The sequence below is a fragment of the Anarrhichthys ocellatus genome, unplaced genomic scaffold (assembly GCF_004355925.1).
Source record: "Anarrhichthys ocellatus isolate YVR2014 unplaced genomic scaffold, GSC_Weel_1.0 scaffold5, whole genome shotgun sequence".
NCBI classification, from domain to species: domain Eukaryota; kingdom Metazoa; phylum Chordata; class Actinopteri; order Perciformes; family Anarhichadidae; genus Anarrhichthys; species Anarrhichthys ocellatus.
Window position 1 is genome coordinate 15,086,094 of NW_022280035.1, and position 26,795 is coordinate 15,112,888.

Sequence of the window (26,795 nt, forward strand, 5' to 3'; positions counted from 1 at the left end):
TGTGTGTGTGTGTGTGTGTGTGTGTGTGTGTGTGTGTGTGTGTGTGTCAGGGAGGATGACAAAAACTCTGTTGATATCCATGACAACCCTCCAGCTCCTGAAAACGTAGTGAGAGAGGAAGGAGACACTGTGAGTGACAGGACCACGTCAACCCCCCACTGTTAGCGGTGCCATTCCCGGCCTGGTTTAAAATAGCCCCCAGCTGGGACAGGAACGCAGTGCAGCGTCAATTGTGAAAATAAGAGCCTTGACTATCTGTCTTTTACCACCCAAAGGCTGATCTGTGAGGGACGTATAGGGTTAGAAAACACTTTAAAGTAAAAGATGAAGCTGAACTGTGTAAATGACAGTGTGTGCACATCTTTAGAATACTTCAATGCAGCAGTCAAATCCAATTGAAGGGTAATGTTTTTTTCTTTTTTAAAGTGCACATTCAATGAGAGTTTATCATATTGTCTCTGGACTGGTCATTGGTTTTGGTGGGTACATTATTTTTCAAACCAACAATTTTTATAGAGACAAAACTCTACATAATGGAAAATATGCAGTATGATTTCAAACAATGGGGACATCAAGATAACATGTCCAAATATATTTCATACATATTTGACAATTAATCACTGTCCCTATTAATCAAATGATTTACCCCTGCAGGCTATGCTTCCCTGGAAGCAGCAACACGTTGCCCTTGTGTGGTGTTTTTAAAATAACCTTTTGTGTGTCCAGGTCTATTTTATATATGACGAGGAGGTGGAGGTGGAGGAGAAGGAACCAGAACCTCCTCCTCCTGTACTCCGGATCAACGACAAACCCCACAAGTTCAAGGACCACTATTGCAAAAAACCCAAGTTCTGTGACGTCTGCGCTCGCATGATAGTCTGTATGTATTGGTAATTATGTCAAGAAAATATACACACAAAACGTCAACAACGATACATTATGCTGTCTTATACATGTCATTTATTTTCTACATATAATGCTTGATACTGGCTTACGCTATTGCTGTCCCAATGTTTATTTTTCAGTGAACAACAAGTTTGCTCTGAGGTGTAGAAACTGCAAGACCAACATCCACCATTCATGTCAGTCCTATGTCGAGTTCCAGAAGTGCTTTGGCAAAATTGTGAGTCCTATTCCCTCTCTGAAGAGCAATAAAACATATCCATATTCCCATGACCTTACCCTTGGTGAGACAGATATTCATCACTAAAATGGTTGGAAACAAGATGCTCTGTTTGTTTCCTGCAGCCACCTGGCTTCAGAAGGGCCTACAGCTCCCCGCTGTACAGCAGCGACATAGCAGATCCAAGTGAGTCCGCCGAATACCAATATGTGTCATGGCTGTCTAGGTTTCTTAACCTTTCTTTCTTTTCATTTTTGGTTGTGAAAGAGTACAGCCTATTTGTGAAAGTGTGTAATCTAGTTGGCAGCACTTTCATTTAATAATCTGGCCAACTACTTTGTCCGTAACCAGACAACCCGAACCGGAACGACCCCGTCTTTGACACCCTGCGGGTCGGCGTCATTATGGCAAATAAGGAGCGCAAAAAGAATGAAAATGACAAGAAAAATGTGAGTGTGCAATAAATGTTTAATCCAACTGCAAAACCTAAAATCCTCAGATAAAACTTCTACATGTCTTTCACTCATTCATTAACCAACACCAGTAGAGGAATTTATTTAAGTAGGAATCTAGACATAACAGCATTAAAGCAAAATGAATGTTTTGAATGGATATGAAATATATTTGAGTACAGTTGTGATAAACAGTTTTTTCCCTCTAGATCATGATGATGATGGAGGAAGAAGAAGAGGAGAACAACCAACAGCCCAAAGAGAATGAGGAAGGAGGAGAAGGTAACGTGTTCTGTATAGACCACAGGAAATTTGGAAAAAAACATTAAAAAGACAAAGAATGTGACATACCCCCACTAGTGAAGACACGTAAAATAACATATTTTTGAGTTACTGGGTCCATCATGTCCGATGTTCCTACAGGAAAGCCTGATGATAAGAAGGAGAAAGGAGGAGACAAAGCAGATGAAAAGGTAAGAAACATGTTAACTAAACAATTACAATTTTGAGCATTTCCTTTTTTATGATACTTTAAACTTCTACTCCACTACATCTCAGAGGGAAACATTGTACCTTTTACTACATTTATTTTATAGCTTTAGTTACTTTTTTCTTAACATAAGTTAAACATAAGTTACCCAATAGGTTCTAATATATTATTTTAATTTATCAATCAGGTTAGTATAATTATTGAAATGACAAATACATCAATGAACAGTAACATATTGTATATTATTCTGAAATGGGCTAGTCTTTAAACTGAGTTGCTTTTGATATTTTAAGTATATATTGATTCTAATATTTTTGTACTTTTACTAGTTTTTTGAATAAAGGACTTTTACTTGTAACACAGTACTACTTTTACTCAAGTAAAAGTTCTAAATACTGACTAAAAGTAAACTAAAAGTACTGCCCTGGTCCACCAGCTGTATTACTGTATGTGTACATGTGTTCATTATAAATCTGTTGTCATATGCAGTAGCATCAGTGCTGTTTTGTCAACAGAGCAAGGGTACATTCTCCCAGACCCACTACTACCTGGCTCTCTACCGCTTCAAGGCCATAGAGAAAGACGACCTCGACTTCCAGTATGTTTGAAAGACGCATATAATGCCCAACATGCAGTTATTACAAACAGTATATAGCATGGCCTATTCAAACCTACCCTCATTTTCAGTACACTTTTTTTAAACTGTAATGTATTTGACGACTAAAAAAGCAGTGATAAATGAAATGTATTGTGTGTTTGTGTATTAGCCCTGGGGATCGGATCACAGTACTGGATGACTCCAATGAAGAGTGGTGGAGGGTGAGTTGAACTTCATCATCTCTCGATTCTTTTAGTTTTCACTTTGAAATCCGCTGTCTGCAGTCAACCACATAAAGTCGTGTGCTTCTTTTTGTTCCAATTTCTTGTGGCGGATGAACTCAAAGTCTGTTCTCGCTCTATTGTTAGGGAAAGATGGGGGAGAAGTCAGGCTACTTCCCCACCAACTACCTCATAAAAGTGCGTGCATCGGAAAGAGTTTTCAAGGTGCTACGTTCCTTTGTAGGAAACAGAGAGATGGGGCAAATCACACTGAAGAAAGATCAGGTATAACTACACTAATGTGAGCAACTTTCCAAGTTTGTTTTCATGCATGGTCAATCTGTAAAGGACTTATCACGGTGTGTTTCAGATTGTTGTAAAGAAAGGAGATGAGAAAGGCGGCTACTTGAAGGTCAGCACTGGACGCAAGCTGGGCTACTTCCCTGCTGATCTGCTGGAGGAGATCACTGTGACATAAAAACAACAACACGACATGCACTGAAAGAGCCCGCAAAACACTTTCAACATGAGCACAAAGTAGAGATGCCACTGTTCTGGAGATCCTACTGATCTTTCAGCAATTTTCTATATTTGATACCTAAAGAAGTATCAAAATGTTGTCTGCAACGGCAGAACTGTATTTTGCTGTGATTTATTTGTGACTTTAACACAAAGTAAAGCAGGAGAGATGATTGACGCGTACATTAATAAGTTGAAAGAGACAATCAGATGATGTATTGGCTTTGTCGTGACTAGCATGGTAATACAAATGCTTAGATGCTTTAAGTTACCTGCTGATTATAGCCAGCATCAAAGAGAAGTAGAGACAACCTGGAGAGCCTTGCACACGGTCATAAATCAATGCATCAGTTGATATGAAGGTAGACAATTAACATTGAACAAATACATCAATGTACTGTATTTCTAAATCAATTTCACCGTGTTTTTAAGTGAGTGGACAATGAGAGTTCCTGTTACATCTCACAGCATATTAGTTAAGTTTGGCCATAACAAAACCTCTGAGTGTCTTTCATTGAACTTTTTTTTTTTTTTTAAACTATAATTTAAAAAACATGAATTAAGCCATTTATTTTCATTTAATGTCACTGTTAATTAACCTATTATACTGTTTATTTATATATTATATATTTTGCATGGTATTCATTTATCCTTTTTAAAAATAGGTTAAATCCTATTTTAATAATAATTATTATTGTTACATAAAATATCTAAAAAGGTGTTTGTTACCATTTGCAAGGCTCTCTCTGTTCTTTATAGTTAAGTAAATAGAGTCTTCAAAGCAATTTCAACATGTACATAGCTTTATATTAACAAATAAAGTAAACAGTGCTATAAGGCAATTTCCTAGATTGGGCTTGATTTCACATGAGAGCCTGACAAATTGAAAAGAAGTTATATGAAAACAAATTGTGTATAAAACAGCAATGCTGCTCAAAATAGTCTCTAAAGTTTGCACTAATTGCTGCTGATGAAGTATCAATGTTTCAAATATAAAATCTGAAGAGTACATCCTAAACTCCCTCTGCAACTTTCTTTCAAATGTTTCCAAAAAGGCACCATGGTATCTAAAACAAAAGAGGAGACGGAGAGAGACGCACAGGGGTCTCTCTTAATGAGTAGTTTCAGTATAGTTGCACCTTTTACTGTTGCTGAATAAGTTATAGCTTCTGGAGTTCAAGCTCGCATCATATCCTGTGTTTGTCTTAAGACTGGCAGCTGGGATCCAGTTTCAAATCAAGATTGAAATTGGAGCGCTGTTATCAACCATGTGACCAGTAGCAATTATCCTTATGGATTTAAAACGCATCAATATATATTTTCTACCATACTGTCTTTGACATCTGTTTCCTCCCTCAATGTGAAATATAATAAACACATTTTTGCCCCATCAGTTTCTATATTTTAGCAAACTTAATTCAAGGTTTGAACAATGACGTGTCCAACAGAGCAGCACCTATAAGACAAAGAGTAACCGCATCTTTACGACAACAGAGCAGAACAGAATGTTAAGGAAATTTCGCCAGATTGTACTTTGTGAAAACCAGCTGCGGCACATCGGCAGGGAGAAGTCTGTAATCTGGAGCAACGGCGTCTTCTCCTGTGCTCAAGAGCCTCTCGGAGGAGACACTTGTCGGTGGGCAGGCCAGATATTTGACAGCCACTCGAGCCAGTGCAGGATGTTGTGCCATCTTTGCTGACCAGTATGAAGACAGCGGGTCAGAGGCCAGTGACTGTGGGCTGCTCTCTGCTAGGTAGGTCTCTAAACCAAGCGACGTCACCGTCTTCGACAAAGACGCTGCATTATTTGCCACAAGGCTCTGCATTGCACCCCAGAAAAGGCTCGTCGGCTTGCTGATGGTGTCCTCCGGTTCTGGCGCTGCACCTGATGAAGAGCCAGCGTCACCTGCTGAAAGCATCCTGTCCTGCTCCAGCAACTCCTCGACCTCCACTGTCACGGCGGCCTTCAACCTCTCAAAGTCCAGCTGGCTGAGCAGCGCCATGGGCATGATCTTAAACCTCGGGTCCAGCAGCGTGGCTTTAAAATAAGTGTTGGTGGGAGTTTGAAAGACATGTTCAAAGTGTTCCTCGAGGTGGCTCTGGAGTAGGCCAACCAGCTTGCGAGTCTCCAACAGATCACTCACATCCTTGTTGGCGATAAGTTCGTTGAGTGCAGCTCTGAGGGCCTGGATGCACGGAATCACGGTGGAAATAGACGCGTCATCTTGGCACACTGTGCGCGTCGCTTCCTCAAACGGCTCCAACACTTTGACGATGGCCTCCATCAGAGTCCACTGGTGCTCTGCGAGGGACCCACCGAGGTCCATCTCTGCCGACATATCGATCAGCGCCTTCTTCTGCTCCAGCAGCCGCTGCAGCATGAACAACACTGTGTTCCACCTGGTCGGCACGTCGTGAGTTAAGGCGGTCTCGGCGAGTCCGAGTCGCTCCTGTATCTCGTGCAGCTTGGCTACGGATTTGGTCGACATGTGTACAGTGTTGGTGATTCGTCGGGCAGTGTTTATTGCGGTAACCACACCGTGGCACTCTTCGATAGCCCCCGTCACAATCAAGTGTATGGAGTGAGCCATACATCTAATGTGCTCAACGCCACTCTCTGACACGGCTTTCACCATGTTGCTAGTGTTGTTAGTGACTAAAAACCCAACAGTGAATCTGTGCAGAACCACAGCTTGCCACTCTTCGAGGAGGCCCAGGAGGTGTTGCAAGATTTCTGCCGGAGTGTACTCTGTGTCGATGAGCTTCATACCGAGCAACGCACTGACACGTGTGCGTGTCACAGCCCCGCGCGCTGCTATCTTCTGTACAAACCAATGTCCTGTGAGAGAAAGGTAGGAGCTGGTGGAGAACTTTCTCGTCCAAATATCGGCCGTGCAGTGCACAACATTGCCCTCAATGTTCCCAAGGCTCTCGATCACTTTTGATGTTACTCTTTGGTGAAGCTGCGGAACAACTTTGTTGCTGAAGTGAATGCCTGCAGGCAGCGTGTAATGAGGCGCCACCACTTTCATGAATTTACAGAACCCTTTGTTCTCCACAAATGAATACGGCAAAAGATCCATGCTGATCATTTCACCCACGCTGTCAGTGATGGTCTGGGTCACCGTGTGACCCGGTCGATCAGGTGCATAAGCAGGAGGCGTTGGGGTTGGCTGAGATCTCCTGCTGCTCTGAGTGCCTCGGATGCCTGCCACATTGCGATGTTTGTAGTATATATGGTTGTGCATATTACTGGTGGTTAGATGTCCTACATTCTTGCCTCTGCCCACAACTTTCTTGCATATGTTGCACGCCACCTTCGTCACGTCATCATCACAGATGGTGAAATATTTCCAGATTGCACTCTTCTTTCTCCTTTGCTGTTTTGTTGTCGATGTGTCACAAACTTCTTCTTGTTTATCACAAGCAGCAGCAGCATCGCTACAGTCTGTTATGTCTTCAATCTTAACAATATCATGAGCATCCATGACTAACTTATGAGTGATCAGCAGTATACAGGATAACACGATTTTAAACGTGGTGGTCAGCTGGTGGAGACATGAATTTGTTCCTCATCTGGTCCACTTGACGCATTGTCTTAGGCACTTACCAAAATAAACCTCCACGAGTTTATTTTGTTTTCATGCAGCATGTAAACGCTCCTCCTCTTTCACCAGCTGGCACACAGGACGGATGTCAGCGATGACCACAATAGATCCACAGACGAGAGAAAGCAACTCTCTGGTAACCTGAGACAGAACAGCAGCGTGTCTTTTGCTGCTGCTTCTTCTTCTTCTTCCTTCAATTTCCGGCAGATTTCACGCCGCTGGTGTTTTGCTGCCCCTCACAGGCGACTTGGTAAAATGCAGCTCCCTTTCACAGTCCATGAAGTCATGCATGTAGCTCGGGTGTTTTACATTTCGGTTGAAATTCCTCAAATCAACATTTTAATGTTGACATTCAGCAAAAAAAGGTTTTCTGTTGGACGGAAATACAAGTTTCTGCTGCCATAAAAATATATTTTATTGCTTTACTGTAAGGGGATACACAACTTTATTATTTGTCATTGAAAATGTCACACATTGGTCTGCTTGATAGATATGTCGAGACGTTGATGTGGATTCTTGTGGTTTGGGTTTATTTCTAAGTGGCGCCCTCTCGTGGTCACGTAGAGCAACTGTTTTGATGCCTGTCTTAAAGGACTGCTTCACTGTTTTAGAGAAGCGGACAGATACGAACTTAATTCTTCCCGATGGAAATGATTGTGCAACATATTCTGTACAAAGTAGGAAAGCGTGCAAAGATATAGAGCGCGAATAAATGAAAGAACAGAGAAAACACAGGTTTTGTTTTCAAGGCAGTGGCGACTAAAAAGCAATTTCAAGCGTCTCAGCGATGTATTTATACGATTAGGTACATTTTGAAGACAATGTGTGTCAAAGCTTTCCAGGATGGCTCTGGCTGAGACGTTGTGCAACTTACTCAGACTCACTAAGACCTCCGCTGGATATGATGACGTCGTTTTAAATTGCGTAAGTAGGAAGCCCCGCCTAGTGCAGGGTATCAAAAGGTAGATCTATTGTCCTTTAACACTTCTCCATGATAATCTTTATCAACCAACATCCAAGCATATTAATACTCGCAGTGACTTTGTCTAATGCTGGTACTTCAAAAGTTTTGTTTTTGTACACCGTTAGGAAGCCCCACATACGCAGGGCATCAAAAAATTAGTTGAAACTCTTGTTGATCCTCTCCACGGAAATCTTTAGTAAAAGGCGAAAGATTTATGCGATCTGAAGAGAATCAAGAGTGTGTACTCTCTAACCGACAGTGTCCGACGCCATTCTCCGCCTTACAAGACTAACTCAGGGTTTCTTGTTTAAATACCACCATTGATGAAATTGAGTCCCGAAATAAACCGTATATATCAAATACCTCTAAGAATGGTACCAAAATAACGTGGATGAGAGTTACATGGAAACGGTTTAGCCTACAACTACCACACGTGCGCTATGCATTGTGGGAGTATGGTAATCTGACCACGCCTCTACTTTGAACAAAGACCGCCCCTAGTGTAGATACTCTTTTTCTTCCTTTCGCATTAAGATGTTTATGTCTGTTGTATAAAGCGAGGGTGTGAACTGTTTTCACCATTAATTAGAATAATGTTTGCTCTCCTGCGTACGCATGCGCAAACAAAACTGAATTTCGGTCCAGATAATGGCGTACCTGTTCAGGGCATCCATAGCTCTCTATTTCTAGCTGCATACTTTATGTCAACAAGATGTTCACTTATGAACATTTTCACAACAATGTCTACGCATATTTAGTTTAATACATATCTAATATTTTTGTATTGATCTTGTGTTGTTCTTTCCTATGACTATACAAAGACTAGAAAGATAACAAAAAAAGTCCGACACAAAAATTAGGATCTCAAACTGTGTCATGTCTCTATAGTTTCGCACCCATCATTTCCGGTTACATTGCCATTATCTATTGGTCAGTTAACTATGCATTTTTTCATCTTAATGATTTTCTCACGGATGGGATATATGTTTTCATCAGAAATGTCGTCAAATAGTATAGCTTCAATGTGAAGTCAATCACAATCATCAATTATTGCACATGAAGCAGGCTAATAAGCTCCTAAAATGTTGAAGAAGGCCTGTTTGAACAAAGAGGAGCTTAACATTTCATGGGTCTCTATATTTGCAGGCCTCATTCTTTATTAAAGACAACTTCTCTGGTTGGTTAGTGTCCTATACTCACAGTGATTTGTTGGCTTGAAATTCCACTGAAAAGCTGAGGCACTGGAAGAATTTCACCAGACTTGTCAGTGATTTGAACATTTCCCGGAGAGAGCCCTTGTCATTTTGTCAGCCTCCCCGTGGCTGCAGTATGCGGGGACAGCGGGGAGGGCTGTCAAACTGTGCCCGCCTGAGCACCTTTCCCCGGGTTGATGATTCATAATAAGGGCCGGCCAGGTGGTGAAAATGAGCAGGGAGGCAAGTGTGATGGGTGTGCGTGCCCGCGTGTGTGTGTGCTTCTACATTACCAATTAGCCAACTACAAATTAGTCTCAATTGAGTACTAAGCACAATTTTCCTCCAGAGGCATTTAATGCTTTATTCAAATTTTTGGTCATGTTAAAATAAAGAAGCGTGGGGGGGGGGATAGAGAGAGGAAGAAAAAGTGGGGAGAGAGAGAGAGAGAGAGAGAGAGAGAGGGGGGGGGGGGGGGGGGGGGGGGGCGCGCACTGAGCCGAGTATTCACTCCAGATCTTGGGGATTTGTGAGTCTCGCTGCGGAAAGTCTTCTCTACTTCTAAAGTGAGCGTAAGCTTAAACTCAGTCAATCACCACTTATTAATTTGGGCAGACTGCCTTGAAGACACGCGGGCTCTCTGCGTGGAGAAACGTTGCTGCTGTTACTGCAAAATGAGGGCGCTGTGTTTGAACTTTGCCATCACCTGTCTGTGGCTTCTCCCTTCAGCGGTGAGTAAGATCAGCGAACCGCCGCTCTTCTGCTCCGTGTTGCTCATTATTAACGTACGATGCTGTATAGGTGGCTCTCTGAAGTGTTCTGCAGGTAATTTGTGGGTAATTCCCTCATGTTCTAGATCTGCCACTGCTCATATATTGCTGCATTGTTTCCCAATCAAATGGTCAGTTTCTTTTCTGAGGATATGTTGGTTCTGAATTCATTAATGGTAAATCAGCATCAATAATTTCTGATAGATTTGAAACCGTTCTGTTGAGAAAGAATATAGAAAGAAATAATGATCAGTTGTGGCAGTTTTAAAGGATAATATGTAAGTTGACAGAAGCAGACAGAGTTGAGAACGAGTTAATTGACATGTGCTCTGGTGTGAAGTAGGAAGGTTTTGATCTGATTTCAGATTTAACTTGAAAATATTCCATTGAATAGTTCGTGACATGCTGTTTCATTCTAGGAATGACATGCTTTTGTTCTGATGTGATCTGTTTTTCTTCATGCAGGCTCAGCATTGAAGACTAGTTGTATCTTATGATGTGAGACTGTCAAGGGGACTTGATCAAAGTTGACTCTTCTATTAGATGGTGAAGTTCAGCCCAAATGGGTCTTTTCCATCGTCCAAATTTTAATTTGTTCCAGTGTTGTGGTCTGTAATTCTCTTTCAGGCATACTTGTAACTTAATTGGCTCTCTTGTCTTTAATTTAACTTACTTTGCTGCATGAGCAGCAGACTGCAGCATCTGTAGCTTTAACATTGAAACTGTCAGAAGAATACCTCAGAACAACCTCATTTTGAGCTGCGTTAGCTGAGCTATGATTGTGCAGCCTTTGTCAGTTTGACAAGTTCAATCTCCCCATCACTTTGTTTTTGAGTGGTGAAAAATGGACACAGTTAGTATCTTGTAATGGGAAAATATGTCATAGTCTCATGTGAAGGTTTAAAGAATGTAAGTCCTAAAAGTGCAGACACCAAACAGTAGTTTCAGTAGATGATTTTAATTAGTTTAGTATCCAGGTGTGTTGTTATCTGTTATCTTGTACACTGTTTCTTTCTTCGCAAGACAGAGACACAGAGAGGCCTTGACTAACAGAGATCCTTTGTCTGAAATACTTTTACTTCCTTTATGACGCATTATCTGAAGTTGTAAAGGCGTAAACCTTTGCATGCATATATTATGTGTGAGGGTAAAAAATGTCTATTCTGTCTCTGCAATAGTCATTTTAACAATGTCACAATGGCCTCAAAGGAATCATCTGCTGTGTGTTTAAACGGTTTATTGTAAGGCAAACTGTGAACAAAGGGATCTGCAAACAGGAGATGAAGCGCCTTCATGTTGTCTTAAATGAAGTATACTAAGGCTCGAAGGATGACCTGCCTTTTATTGTGTTCTTTGTGTATTCTTGTTAGCTAAGCAGATAACAGGAAGCTGTCTGAGCATAAATGTCCATGCATTGTGACTGTTTAGGCAGACCACTCTTACAGATGACTGCAATGTGTCTGTGAGACGGTTCTCTTTGCTTGCAAGCAAATAAAGTGACTTTACAAACCTTGATCGTTCATCAAGACTCTGTTTACTTTATTATTGATTGAAAACCTTCACTTTCTTCTCCCGACTAGTCATAAGAAATATTCCATAACAATCTTTTTAGCCAATGGCAAAAAATGTTCTCTCGGGCCCATAAAATGCAATTACTGCTCTCAGGTTTCTCAGTTTTTCTGCTTCTGCAGGTGCCTTTGCACAGGTGTTGTGCGTGCATCCACTCCACTGCTGTTGCTCAGTTGCAGTCACTGTGCTGGCATCTTGACACAGAGCCAATGACATGGCTGTCACACAGTGGGCTCTAATTAGTGAAGGTGAGCACAGCACAGCTCAGCTGGAGATTCAGGCTTGTGACAATAGGTACAGCTAGAGCTGACTTGGTTACAGGAGAAGACGGAGATTGGCACACAGGGCTGGGGTGGTTAGAGGTGTTGTGAGTCCCACCTGTTGGTGAGGAATGATGGAGCTGTGTATTTTAGAAATATGGGGGAGAATAACACTAAACCTCAATCTGCCTTTGACACATTATAATGAAAATGGAAATCAAGTCCTATAAAACAAGTGCACAGAACCTTTTGCCCAACTCATGTCTCAATTCTCTAAAGGCATAAACAAATTTGACTTGTCTCCCACACTGCATCCGATCGCTTCCACTTAAAAATGGAAGTGTGTTATGGGAGATAAAGTCTTGACACCTGAATTCAACTGCATAGTCATTAGTTTTTACATTTACTGGTTGCTCGATATCGTTAAATTTGGTATTTTATTATTGTGCCTGCACACTTCCCTGCAAATTAATTTCAGAAATATCAGTCACATAAAATTCTCACTACTGACACATTCAATGGAGTAAGCGTCACTTCTTATATTTATTTTTATGCAGCGCTGTTGTTTAAATTAGATATTCAGTCCGTCATGAAGGTGGCATTGAAAAAGGATTGATAGTTTGAACAAGGGAGAGAGAGAGAGAGAGAGAGCATGGAGGAGGATAACTAATTAAAAATGTGTTAAAGGCAACGTGTGTGTGTGTGTGTGTGTGTGTGTATATGTGTGTATGCTCCTTGTAGTACTGTAGTCCTTGCCTGAAGGGGCTGACCTATTGATCACAGTCAATTTTAAGACATTCTCATTCAGAGGACATCAAACCATAATTATCTTTGAATCGATTATCTGCTGCAGCAACACGGAAACTGTCCTTCATTTGCGGTCGTCCTGTTGGTCTAAAGGCCTCTTTCTTCTCGCTCATCGGTCTTGTCACCTTCTACAATGCATCCTACACAAAACAAATCCTGTGATACGGTGACTGAAGAGTTGTTTGTTCTCAGGCTATATTTATTATGAATGAGCCCTTCAAAAAGATTTGCAAGTATTAAAGTACCTCTGATGAATGTGGAATGACAATAACCCCACTGGAGCAGTTTCTGGCCCTGTTTGAGCTATCTGGGTGTATCGAACCGACACAGACCCCGTACTCTGTTTAAAATGGACAATAGCAATTATTTGTCAGTATGATTTGAAGAGATACATCAGAAATTCCTGGAAACCTTTAAAACCATCAACCAATTTATTGTATGATGTCAGTAGTCTGCTTTTGTTGGAGAAATGGACCAAGAAAAATTGTATCACAGAAAGGCAAGATCATAAAAGATAAGTTGTACATTAAATCTAGTAGTGCCTGGCTATGAAGAGGTTTGGTTTTATTTGCTCAGGTTTCGAGATATCTGTCCCTGAGTTATCAGCATCCATCCCAAAACAACAGAGGTGAGTGGGATATTGTTTGTGGTGTTAACGGCATAGAAAGTCAACAGCAACACATCTCCCAAGAAACAGTGTCCCCGTTACTCTGGACAATCCCTACCGTCAGTGTTTTCTTAATTGGGAAGGTTTCTCAGTACAAACTAGCACCACAAACATGGCCCCGTAATCTCCATTGTATTGAGGCAGTTGCAGAAACGGATATCTCCAAACTTAAAGGTTCTCTATACGATATTCAGAGCATTATCGGTTGCCGTTGTTCGCGCTGTTAGCGCTGTTAGCGCTGTTAGCTGCGAGCCGCAGGCTCAGCCGACGCTGTGTGGAGGCAATAGATATGCTCTTTTTGAGTTCAGCACCGTAAAGTTAAATAAAAAACAAAACCATCTGCATGATTACCACTGTGGAATAAAGGTAACGTTAAATGAGAAATGTGCTTTTCAGGGATTTGTGAGAATTTACCCTTTAATTTAAGAAAAAAGAGCACTTGAATTTTAAGTCTTTTCTTAATTTACATTTTGCTCTCCACAGGTCCAAGAAACAGCCAAGCCCTTGGAGTTTCAGAGCCAACAATGGAGAGAGGAAGAAGGAGTCGCAGGAGATACTGTGGGAGCTGATTTGAAAGTTAAACATATCTTCAAAGACCTACAGATCATCTCCACCAAACAAAAAACACCTGCTTACGGCTCTCTCGGCCCGTACGGATGGCCACAGAACTTTTCCCAAGCCCTTGATCAGTATCTGTACCGCCCCCCTCCTAAATCCAAACCGGCGGCAAAAACTTCCCCAAAGACCAAGAAGATCCTGGGCTGGGGCAATTTTTACTTTAACGTGAAAACAGTGAAGTTCAGCCTCCTGGTGACGGGGAAAATCGTTGACCACATCAACGGCACATTCAGCGTCTACTTCCGCCACAACTCGTCCCGTCTGGGGAACATATCCGTCAGCATCGTCCCACCCTCCAAAGCGGTAGGATGGGAGGTTTTGGATCCAGCGGCTCAGGGCGTTCACACCAAAGCCTTGGTCTTGGTTCCAGATCTGACCTCCCAGTTCCAGAGCCCACCTCAGTCCACCAGCTCTACTCCTCCCGACCATCAGAAGCTGCAGCAGGACATGATGATGGTGACCGAACTCAACTGCCGGATCGAATACCAGAGAACCAACCGGTCCAAGAAGACCAAGCCCTGCATGTATGACCCGGGGCAGACCTGCTACTCAGAAAACACCCAGTCCCAAGCAGCCTGGATCTGCGCCAAACCGTTTAAGGTTATCTGCATCTTCATCGCTTTCACCGGCACCGACTACAGGCTGGTGCAGAAAGTCTGTCCGGACCACAATTTTCAGACAGAGCAAAACCAGCAGCACTTCGGATGATCAATTCTGAGATATCATACACTGACTTCTCATACATCTTTCAAAAACCATGTGTTCAGTTTTTAAAATAGGCTTGAGATTGACTGTTTTTATACGCTGTTAAATACTATTTTCAACACGTCAGTGAGTGCAGTTCCTTGTGTTAATGTGTCAATGAGATTAATGAGATTGATAACGTGAGCCTTGTGTTGTCTGAAACTACACTCATCTGCTAAAAGCTCCACATTGTCTTGAACAAAAAGCAGCGAATTAATTTACCATATCACTTTGTGTGTAGTATTGTTTTGTTTTCTGAATATGCATTGACAGAAGTGAAGACGTGAAATAGATACATCTTTAGAGACAAAATTGTGTCGTATTTTTTATCAAATAAACACCTTGCCTGTTCATTGTACAGACGGATAAGATATTTCTTCTTCAAAGAACTCTGACGCAGAGTGGGATGAAACGGATGATTTACTGTTGCAGTTACTTTTATCAGTGACACAAAGTACAAATGTCCTTGGCCTTCCTCCAGTCCTGATTTTACTTTCACCCTTTGCTCTTTGAAAAGTTTTCTATTTTCCCAGCGCTCAACTGTCACAGGCATGCTTTCTCTGTCGTTACGGCAAACAATACGGGTGAGTACATTATGCATTTATTTTAGAGCTTTTTTAAATGTATGCACATTTACACTTGCATCTGTGTTAGAAGATCTCTCACCCTGCTTCCTAAGAGCTGTTGTAACTAAATCACCTCTTACAGCACAGTAGGTCAGCTCGTCAACCCGGGTCCGCTCAACCACGAAGGAAATGTGTGGTTTGAAGAAGCCCGTTGTGCCCGACTTTGTGTTGTGTTTTTAATTTGTCAGTCCAGTTGAGTAAGTGTCACCGTATTTGTCTGATAACTGTGATTATTGCAGGTCCTCAAATAAGAAGAGTGCTGCTGTTTGTCCTAGAATATTTGTATTTGAAGGAAAGTTGACTGTACACTCCGCCTTTTGTGTAAGACTTAATTTACTCAAAGCTTAGAAAACATAATGAACACAATAGATGAAAGGAGACTAGCTTCAACATATATTATGCCTGAACAGTAATCGCTCTATTAAGCCAAAGGAAGGGTTCTGTAACTATCACGCAGCTACAAGCTGCCTTCAACAAACAAAACCCTGATAAATAAGTCACTGCCTGCGTGGCCAGCCACATATCACTTTTCATGTCCAAGGTTTTCCATAACCGCTCCACTGAATAGCACTTTTTATTTTCACCGCCTTTCATTTAATGGATTGTTTAGAACATCAAAAGACCCATTATTCTAACTCCCTGGTTTCCAAACCCCCGGTGCAATGTATTATAATTTTGAGTGATGAAAGTGTGTTTTGCACACGCTCACTCTTTCTGAGGTTTTCAAAAGACACCAAAGGAGTAATCCTGGAAAAGAACAACAAAACGCCTCAGAAAGTTTTGCTCTGCACAAACAGTTTATAACAATGGAGAGTTGCATCAAATCCTGTGTCTCCTCATGAAGGTTTTTATTAACCACCCTGAGTCGTTAAACAGAACAGTAAGTTCCATCAGGAGAGACAAGTGAATGATTAGTAGTTAACGTTTATTATGACGGATGCTGCGTTAATGAGTTACACAGAAATTCTTTGGAGCTTGAACTCAACGAGGAGATTTATGATCGAGTTGTGATTGCCCTGAGCGGCAACAATATAAATCCCCCCGTGGAGTCCAGACACTGGTGGTGATGGTGGCTGATGAGGTTGATAGAATGATGAGTTGATGAAGTTGATGAATCTGCGAAGATTGGGCGGAGATGGGGAGGTGGAGGGTTGCGCAACAGCAGCTTGAACCCAACTGAAGGTAGAGACACAATCATATTTAAAGAAAGACAGCAGCCAGATGATAGGCTAACGATGTCCTTGTGTCGTTGTGCTAGTGGCTAGAGAGACCAGCTGATCTAGACAGCTGATATGATTGACAGCGCCGAACAATAACAGCTAGGAAATAATGAGTGTGCCTGCATGAGGAGTGATGGCAGATGTATGGTAAATAAGCTATGGGCTTAGGCATGCTATGGGCTTAGTTTCACAACTATTTAAGAAGTGGACATGTAGTTGTTGGCCAAAATAGTAATGTTGTGTGTCTACCCACCGCCCCGTGCAGCCCCTCTTCCTCAGGGTCTCAGGATGTCTGGGCCAAGAAGGGCAGGTCACAGTGGAGTCGTGCAGGCGAGGCCTCAGCAGCGCGGACGGATGGACGGGGCAGGAGAACCTGGCCCAGGACGACCCGGAGATGTGGAGCCTCCTGCAGCAGGAGAAGGAAAGGCAGTGTCGGGGACTGGAGCTCATCGCATCAGAGGTAAAGAGGAGAGAGACAGAGGCAGTCGAGTGTTGATGTTCAACAAAGACCATGTCAATAACAAGATGGAGAGATGGATTAAGGGTCCGGAAGGAGGATGACGGATGTAGGGAGGGGGGTCGAAGGATGAAGGGTTATGGGTAAAGGGATGAAGGGAGGGATCGGGGTTATTGGATGTTGGCTGTCAGATGGAGGGGAGCCGTCTCTTAGCGAGCTCTAATCCCCCACTGGTTCCTGTATTCAAACGAGAAAGAGAGAGAGAGAGAGAGAGAGAGAGAGAGAAAGATTTTCAAGCATTGGTTTGGCCAATTTAAGTTGCTGCCAGCCACAACACACGACAGCGCAACCGCAAGTCACCAGAGATGTAGTTTCTAGAATTTATTGTTTTCTTCAGAGATTTCCTTTGCATTTTTCTCCTCGCTAGTCAGTGATTCCATCTAAGTGGAAGCTGTGGGAAAAGAAGGGAGCTCTCATGCCACTACTCTCCAGCAATTATCAATCCCAATGACATCTAAAAGATTTTCATCTTCTCGTGCGTGTGTTGGCAGTCACTGCAGCAGGCTGACTCCCAATGGAGAGCCACCTTTTTTTTTTTTTTCAGGAACACAGCCAAGTGATCCCATTAGGTTCCCTTACTGATTTCTACCATTGATCTCCACATTTTAAGTTGAGACAGAGGAGGGGGGGGGGGGGTGATCGTGTGTGTGTGTGTGTGTGTGTGTGTGTGTGTGTGTGTGTGTGTGTGCGGAGACAGTGTTTTGAAAAGTCATGGAGAGAGTTTTGTGTCACATGGGGGACTGGGTTTAAATCCCAATGGAATGATTGAGGGATCCCAGAACAGTGACAGGTTTAGTATAATAACAAGGCAGAGGAGGCCAGAGAGGGAGACAGAGAGAGAAGACGAGCAGAAGTGAGAGTGGGAGAGAAAAAAACTGACTGAGACGGGGAGAAAAATTCATTTACTTTCATTTCCTTTTCTGCAGCTCCATCACTCCTCTGACTCGCAAGTGTCTTTGGGAAAATGGCAGTGCTGAACCCCACAGGGATTCAGTATTAGATTCCTCCATATTTCTCTTTTAATTTGAATATATCACCTCTAAAACTTTATTATTTTGAGATAAACTAATCCGTTTTGCAGTTTCCAGAAAAGACTGTGATGAACTTTCTGTAAGATTTATGAAACAAATTCAACAGATTAAAATATCTTTGCTTATCATCCTCTGACTCTGGAAATTGCCTTATTGTCATTATAATTGGTTTAGTTGAAGTAAATTGCATACTGGACAAGTAAAGTTTGGACTGTGGTTGTGCTGTGTAGCTGGGCCTTGCTGAAAAAGAGCAGGGGTGTTCAGTCACCCTTCGTCAGGTAACAGGAAAAAAAAGGTTATACTGTATTTGGATGGTGACAGTGTTCTGAATATATAAGCATGATATAAATAAAATGTTCGGCGTGTGGCTGTGGATCTTGACACTGTGCTTGTTTGTCCTGTCAGAACTTCTGCAGCCGTGCAGCGCTCGAGGCTCAGGGCTCCTGTCTGAACAACAAATACTCTGAGGGATACCCAGGACAAAGGTGACGACACGGACAATGCACTTTCCAAAATAAATTGTTACAATTATTATAACATTTTGAACGATTTTCAGAAGCCCAAGTGTACAATTTTGTTAAATTTAATTGTATGGCAATTTTACTCCCCCAAACTACAATTTATATGATGCAATTCAACATAATATGATACAGTACTGTCGAACATAATACACTGTTATGCGATACAATATGAAACGCTATGAAATAATACAATGCAATACATAACAATGTAATACGATACAATACATAATGGTGTAATGCGATACAAGACATAACACTTAACGATAGAATATGTAACGATGCAATACGCAACGATACAGAATAATGCGATACGATACAAAATACGAGATAAAATAATACAATATAATAAGATACTTTAAAATGTTGTCTTTCTCAGGTACTATGGAGGTGCAGAGATCGTTGACAAGATTGAGCTGCTGTGTCAGAAGCGAGCACTCTTCGCCTTCGGTCTGGACCCAAGTCTGTGGGGCGTCAACGTTCAGCTGTACTCTGGATCCCCCGCTAACTTTGCAGCCTACACATCTGTACTACAGCCCCATGACCGCATCATGGGCCTGGATCTGCCAGACGGAGGACAGTGAGTGAGCTTGTACTCAGAAAGAAAGAACACTCTAAATTAAAGGTACAGTGTGTAGCATTTAGGGGGATCCATTGGCAGAAATGGAATATAATATTAATAAGTATTCTTCAGTGCAAAATCACCGAAAAATAAGAATAGTTATATTTTTGTTACCTTAGAATGAGCCGTTATATCTACATAGAGAGAGATGCCGCCATGTTTCTGCAGTAGCCCAGACCTGACAAACCAAGCACTATAGCTCTAGATAAGGCCATTGGTGCTTTCGCATCAGCCTCGGCGTTCTCCTACACGCTTTGCACACGGGAGAAGTTTCAGTTGGTTGCAATCTGCTCCTTCACAGCTGGATGGCTGTGATGACGCTGCCTAATGACTGACTAGAATAAGTCACATTCTTATGATTCTAACGAGATGTTACATAACATTCCAATGCATTTAGGCTGACATGTTATAGGCATTATCTGACAGTTATTATGTTGGCTACACTTTTGCTAAATGTGCCATGAAATTATGTGAGATTTTGCCTGAGTGGTTCTGACATTTTTCTTGCATGAAACTAGATGTTTTCATGTGACTTAACGTCAAGAGGAATTAATGTAAATGACAGAATGTTAGTCACACAGTCTGTAGTCATCACATTAGACCACCCTCTCTGAAATGAATACATCTTATTTGAACTACAACCACTGAAGTGTGGGAAATGTAAACAATAAGTCTTCCAAACTGACACCCAAACACGCATCTGAGTCATATTATCACTGCAGGCTATAATAGCTTATAGATGAACGCTGACCTGCAACTTTTATATGCCGGACACTAAAGCTTATATGATGGCTGGCTGGGAGTTAGGAGTACAGTAAATTAGAAGGATTTTGATATAAATGCACACAAATAGTTTATATTATTTAGCATACAACAATAGATTGAAAAATGCAAACAGTAACAAGACAAAACAGCATTTTACTTCTCAAAAGTAAGGAAATAATATAAAGGAAAATCTAGTCTTCACATGACCAGGTGAATTGTATTTAAATGTACGAATATACAAGCAGCAACTAAAGATGAACTTCGATTACATAAATAATTCTGGTCGTATGGAAGAGAGGTCAGAATAAGTTCACAATGTTTCAGATGAACTCTTTGAACTAGTGGCATGCATGCTGGACTAAAATTACTTTTTTTTTACTCCACCACATTTCAGCCTTACCCACGGCTACAAGACAGACACCAAGAGAATCTCAGCCACCTCCATCTACTTCGAATCGATGCCTTACAAGCTGGATGTGAGTAATTCGGTTGACATTTTGTAAATAGTTAATCTTGTTACAAAAACAAAACTACCAGGAGTTCACTTTTGACTAGCGTGTGACTCTTTCCTCTATCCTCCTGTATCATCTCAGCCCAAAACAGCTCTGATAGATTATGACCAGCTGGAGAAGACGGCCCGACTCTTCAGACCCAAACTCATCATAGCAGGAACCAGCGCCTACTCTCGCCTCATCGACTACTCTCGCATGAAGAAGGTACCTCTTATTTCAGGAATTATGTCCACTACTACATTATGATAGCCCTTAGCTCTATCAAAAAGCTTTTTATCTCCCTCAGGGAAGAATAGCCAAATATAATGGCAACTAAAATAGGAAACCCAAAGAAGAGAAAATAAGTTAACGGAAAGGCGTATGAGTATGTACAATGAAGTGATGTGTGTGTTTCAGCTGTGTGTGGAGCTAAATGCCTACGTACATGCTGGCAGACATGGCTCATATCAGCAGCCTGGTGGCAGCAGGAGCTGTTCCCTCTCCTTTCCAGTACGCTGACCTGGTCACCTCCACTACCCATAAGTCCCTGCGTGGAGCAAGGTGAGGGCTTGGATGTCGTGAGTGAATGATTTTTTTCACTGGTCACAGAATACATGTTAATGGTGGTCAGGTCAGGTTATTAAAATTGTTACGGTTGGTGGTATAGAAAACAGGAACTGGAGCCAAATGCAGACAGAAGCAGCAGCAGCAGAATGATGTCAATGATTTATTGCGAAAAATGGCCTACAGGCTGAGAGTCCAAATGCAGAGAGGGAACAGGTAAAAAAACAAAAGACTAACCACAGGGACTCAATGCACTAGAGAAACAAACTAACATGAATACTGGGGCATTATGTGGAACAATGACAAACTGGCTAATTACTGGGCTGGTACATGTAGTGAATGACTGATAGGAGCAGGGCAGATCATGACAAACAAAGTTCTTGTGATGTGGCATGAAACTGTGTGGTTCTGTATTGCACGATACAAGATGTGCGTAATAAGGAGGAGCACACCGTCTTTTATTAGATGAAACATTTTAAAGGGATATTTAAAGTTGAGTGCATTCGGTTTTCTCTCTCCACGCTGCAGGGGCGGTCTGATCTTCTACCGGAAAGGTGTGCGGTCTGTGGATAAGAAAGGTCGGGAGGTGACCTATGACCTCCAGGACAGGGTGAACTTTGCCATGTTCCCATCACTTCAGGGAGGACCACACAACCACGCTATTGGAGGGGTGGCTGTCGCCCTCAAACAGGTCCAGATATCAACCAAAATTAATCATAAGTATTTAACAATAGCCAGCAAGACAAAATGAGAGAGAAACTCCTTTGGGAAAATGCTCTGCAGAACATTTTCAACACCAACTTCATTTCAGCAGTTTACGTATAAAACATACAAGTCATCTGGAGTGTCCCGATATGGTCTTTCTCGTTACACATGCAGCATCATTTCTGTCTCTGCCGGCTTCCACTCCCATGTTCAAACAGTACATTGCTCAAGTGCTGCTGAATGCCAAGTCCATGGCTAATGCTCTGCTGAAGAAAGGCTACACACTGGTGTCAGGTACTGAGGGAGTTGAAGGGTGCTTGTACAAAACACATACATATACATATATATATAAATATATATATACATAAGAAGTTTTTTTTATGTTTGTGTGGGGTTCTTTTCACTGAATATGGATTTAAATTTAGCATTTAAAGTAATATTGCACTTATACCACTCAAAGTACCTGATGCAATTGCTCCAACCTAATTTGCATTCGGTTCATAACTTTGGAAAAAGTCACGTAACCTTCACTTGACAGTTAAATGGGGGGGGGGGGGGAATACAAAGAGAAAAGTGAAAACTGTATCATTGTTTGTATGAAGGTTTGAGTGGAGAGTGAAGGATAATTTATCACACTGTCAGACACATTATGAGCAAAAACAGTAAATATGTCCTCCTCCTCCTCCTCCTCCTCCTCCTCCTCCTCCTTCTCCTCTCAGGTGGAGAGACACCCACCTGGCCTTGGTTGACCTCCAGCCCCACGGGATGGACAGGGCTCGAGCTGAGAGGGTCCTGGAGTTGGTGTCCATCACCGCCAACAAGAACACCTGCCCCGGAGACAAGAGTGCTATGACTCCAGGAGGACTCAGACTCGGTACTCAGACGAGTAGATAAAAAGCTTGTACAGGATGTGCTGGTTATCTGGTTATTGATGGTGAAGAGCTGCAGGAGGAGAGGTTGTTTGGGCCGAATCTGTCAACCACTCAGTCTTGCTACCCAAATGTTATTGGACCTTTTGTTCTCCCTTTGTGTGTCTGTCTGTGTGACGTGTCTCTGTCTGTATGATTTGTCTGTATATTCATCGGCCTGTCAGTCAACCTGTCAGCATGTGTCTCTCTTAACCTCACCTTAATATTTAATTATTATACTGTTTTTCTGACAGGGACTCCGGCTCTAACCTCCAGACAGTTCAAGGAGGCAGACTTTGAAAAGGTTGTGGAGTTTATTGATGAAGGGATTCAGATCGCACTGGATGTGAAAAAGAAGACTGGTGAGAGAGGAGGAAGAGTGTGTTTTATATAGTGTTAGACGCATCATGATGACACGATGTTTGGTGAGAAGGCTGTCTAATGCATTGTTACTAAGGAGAACCAGAGATAATGTGTTCAAAAGTGACATGATGATGTGCATCTAAAGGAAAACATTTAAAAGTTTTAAGGAGGTTCAATGTTGTACAGGGTTTTATATTCACTTTTTTTCTTTATTGCTCTTTCTCAGGAAATCTGTCCAGCTTTAAGTCCTTCCTGTTGGAGGACCAAGAGACGGTGTCGCGCATTGCGGAGCTCCGCCAGCGGGTGGAGCTATTCGCCAGACCCTTCCCCATGCCCGGATTCACTGACCACTAATAACACATCACACAGAAAGCCAGTATCCCCTTCATAACTCCTCTGATGTAATAGTCTTTTGATGACGCTGCCATGGAAACAAGCGTCGTTTCAAATCATGTTTGGACCTACTAGAAATGGAAATGATTTGTTTTGTGCATGTGATGATGAGGTTGATAATGATGATGCTTTCCATTAAAACGTTGCACAGTAACGTACATTATCCTGCAGTTAATTCATTAACAGCTGCTGCGCTCGCTCTAATAAGTTCCCCACTTCTGAGACTGTTGTTTGCTTCTCTACGCCGAGAAGGACCATAAGTGTTCAAGGTATTTGGCTTTTTGTCAATAAGCAGTATTGAGAGTCCTTATCAACGCCAGGCTTTGTCCCAGGCTGGGAAACTTGCAGCAGCTGTGTTAGGAATTGAACACAAGCTCAGTTTAAACCCGCAAAACCACAAACTAAATGGGGAAACAGTTAGACAGTGCACATTTTATTTCTTCTTTTGTTTGTATAACATACTATATCTCCTTGTATATTTGTGAATATAGTACAACATATATATAGGCTACAGTGATCTTCTTCATTGCAATAAAAATTGGTCTTCAATGTTTATGTTTGTTGAATTTTCTAACAGCTCTCTGTTGTCACTTGCACTGGTCTTATGAATACCTGCTGTCATATAAGACGCATGCATTTCTTAGAGAGGCAGATGATTTATGTTTATGGGTCGGAGGAGGAAGGAGACTCGCCAGAGTTTATAAACACTGATCTGCATGTCTGATGTCTCATTTCCTCTCACTGTCAACTTCAGGGAACAGTCCAGAAAAAGAAAATAAAGTGGATCTTTTCAGCAGAAAGAGCCAGAGCTTTCCACCCTGAAAGAACACATGAGCTTCAGACATTTGATTTGTCCAATGAAGGCTTCCTGACTCCACTGAACAATTGGGTTTTTTCTATTTGAATGACTTGTTTCATGTTGTTAAAACTAACTTTCTTGCATGAAGACTACCAGACTGAACCTGTTATTAAAAAATAGAAACAGGCAGGTGGTCGAGGTGAGACCATCTTAATTCACATTTAGCATCTTTTTATGTTACCCGACATTACATAATGCTCATAAACATATAGTTAATTGGATACAAGGTGAGATGAGAGCATTTTGTAACACCAGAGTCCTTCACTGTCCTCACAATACCTTCAGAACTTGCACTTCTATTGATCTAAACACGTTCTCTCCCCCTGTTTCTCAAATTGCTGCAGTCAGATCTTTATACTCCCAGACAGATACAAAAAAGAGCAGGCTTCCTCTTTCCTTCACTGCAGGATGAGACTTTGTTATTTTATTTTGATGTATGTTTTTATTATTCTGAAAGGACAGTTTCCTCTGAGACATAAAGTATTTTATAAAGCAGCACTAAAACGAGCTTTGCAACATAACTTGCTGCCTCTTGGAGCGCTTAATATTTATTTCTCTGATGAACTGAATGGGCGTTTATTTTGGTGTCAGACTTTTTTTTAGTCCTGCTGGGCTTTTCAGTCCGTCTTCCAATTTTTTATTTGAAGGTTATTGCTTGAGTTTGTGCAAGAGGAATGAGTCCCCTCCGCAGAGACCGGCCAGCTGAATCACAGGTCAAAGGTGAGGGAAGCTCTCACAGCTCTGTCGTCAGAAAACACACAGAAACAACACAAGGACATACACACGCATCATCACAACGCAAATACCGACTCATCTGCTCATCTCTGTGCCTGTTTCTCATGACCTGCCAACTCCTTTAACGCAGTGTGCGTATGTGTGTGTGTGTGTGTGTGTGTGTGTGTGTGTGTGTGTGTGTTATAAGGCTTTTAAATATCCTTCAGGGAAATCACATAGTCCCTCAAGCTCCATTGTCTGCCTCTAGCCATCTCCTTATTACCACAACAATCTTTTTGGTGTTTAAAAGTCGGATGATTTTTTGATGTTCGCTTTCTTCTCTCTTCATTCGCTCTTTTTGTCATTTTACGGGGAGGAAAGAGATGAATACGAGCGCAGAGAGCCGGAAGGGTGGTCTGAAGGTTTCTTAAGAGGATGAAACATGAGTCTCACCTTCACTGAATAAAGCCAAATTCGTGTAAGAATTTAGAAGTTTGTTTTTAATTTATCCTTTATAAGCAGCAGAGGTGTTACTGAGGGAGTTAATGAGGAGGAAATAAGGGAGGGATAAATACTGTATGTCAATATTAAATATGACAAGTTTCAAAATATACAATATCCAGTCACAAGTTAAAGATTGACAAATCCTGTCTCCTGAGAGTTACCACAAATGTTTTTTTGTTTTACCATTACTCACCTTACAACATATTTATGGTATTTTTGATGACGCCGCCTGGATGGAACCGGTGGCTCTGTGAGAATCACTTTCTTTGATTTCTCGAGTGCATTCAACACCATCCAACCAGTGCTGCTGAGTGAGAAGCTGCGGGTGGTGGGGGTAGACACGTCCACCGTCTCCTGGATCACTGACTACCTCACAGGCAGACCACAGTTTGTCCGACTGGGCAGTGTGCTGTCTGATGTGGTGGTCAGTGATACTGGAGCTCCACAGGGAACTGTTCTGTCTCTCTTCCTGTTCACCTTGTACACCACTGACTTCCAGTAGAACTCAGGGTCATGCCATCTGCAGAAGTTCTCTGATGACTCTGCAGTGGTCGGGTGTATAAGGGACGGACGGGAGGAGGAGTACAGGACAGTAGTGGATGACTTTGTGGAGTGGGCCGGTAGAAATCACCTGCTTCTGAACGTTGCCAAGACCAGAGAGATGGTGGTCGACTTCAGGAGGAAGACGACGGCTCCACAACCGCTGAGAGTTCTGGGAGAGGACGTGGACATGGTAGAGGAGTACAAGCACCTGGGGGTCTCCATCGACAGCAGACTGAACTGGAAGACCAACATCAATGCTGTGTACAAGAAGGGGATGAGTCGACCCTTTTTCTTGAGGAAACTTCGATCCTTCAACATGTGCAGCAGGATGTTGGAGATGTTCTACCAATCTGTTGTGGCCAGTGCACTGTACTTCGCCGTAGTCTGCTGGGGGAGCAGCATTGGAGCCGGATGAATAAAGTATATATCTATCTATCTACCAATCTATCTATTTTTGGTTACTTTAAAATCTTAATTCATGAGCTGGTTGTTATTTTAATCTGCAGACTTAAATTGATAATCACTTTCCTCCTCTTCATCGGCGTCTTCTTTTAAAGACAGATGTGGATATCGATGATAAAAGTCAATGGGAGAAAGATCTTTCATCTGATTCACCTCATCATACGTAATGTAATCTGTGTATGCTTGTGGCTGCAGTATTGAGAGACTGTATGTGTGTGTGTGTGTGTGTGTGTGTGTGTGTGTGTGTGTGTGTGTGTACACTTAGACTGTGCTCTGCTGTCATACATCAACACCATGCTGGGAGACTGCTCAGCATCCTGCCACTGCTGTCGCTGATCAAATAAGGCAAAGGGCTGCTGTCACACACACTGGTGCATACACACCAAC

General features: G+C 42.1%; 2 protein-coding genes, 1 non-coding gene and 1 pseudogene across 3 annotated transcripts in view; 3 read left to right on the forward strand and 1 right to left on the reverse strand.

Annotated features, from left to right (window-relative positions):
- Positions 1–3,963, forward strand: part of stac3 (SH3 and cysteine rich domain 3) — a 5,760-nt gene extending 1,797 nt beyond the window's left edge. Inside the window, exons 3-13 of the mRNA XM_031845437.1 lie at positions 51–129; positions 727–880; positions 1,026–1,123; positions 1,249–1,309; positions 1,475–1,572; positions 1,785–1,857; positions 1,999–2,048; positions 2,581–2,663; positions 2,833–2,884; positions 3,032–3,169; positions 3,255–3,963. Of these exons, the coding sequence (XP_031701297.1) occupies positions 51–129; positions 727–880; positions 1,026–1,123; positions 1,249–1,309; positions 1,475–1,572; positions 1,785–1,857; positions 1,999–2,048; positions 2,581–2,663; positions 2,833–2,884; positions 3,032–3,169; positions 3,255–3,362 (994 nt within the window). The 3' untranslated portion in view covers positions 3,363–3,963. The remainder of the gene's footprint in view (positions 1–50; positions 130–726; positions 881–1,025; positions 1,124–1,248; positions 1,310–1,474; positions 1,573–1,784; positions 1,858–1,998; positions 2,049–2,580; positions 2,664–2,832; positions 2,885–3,031; positions 3,170–3,254) is intronic.
- Positions 3,964–8,102: 4,139 nt separating this feature from the next.
- LOC116382697 (U5 spliceosomal RNA) lies at positions 8,103–8,216 on the reverse strand. Its single transcript, XR_004212733.1, has one exon. It is a non-coding gene; the product is annotated as a U5 spliceosomal RNA (small nuclear RNA).
- Positions 8,217–9,365: 1,149 nt separating this feature from the next.
- LOC116382656 (neurexophilin-2-like) lies at positions 9,366–14,589 on the forward strand. The gene is made up of 3 exons (XM_031845882.1): positions 9,366–9,411; positions 9,703–9,899; positions 13,725–14,589. The coding sequence occupies exons 1-3, from the start codon at positions 9,366–9,368 to the stop codon at positions 14,565–14,567; spliced, it is 1,086 nt and encodes a 361-aa protein (XP_031701742.1). The 3' UTR covers positions 14,568–14,589.
- A 3-nt stretch (positions 14,590–14,592) lies between these two features.
- On the forward strand, positions 14,593–23,879 carry LOC116382560 (serine hydroxymethyltransferase, mitochondrial-like; annotated as a pseudogene).
- The last annotated feature ends 2,916 nt before the right edge of the window (positions 23,880–26,795 follow it).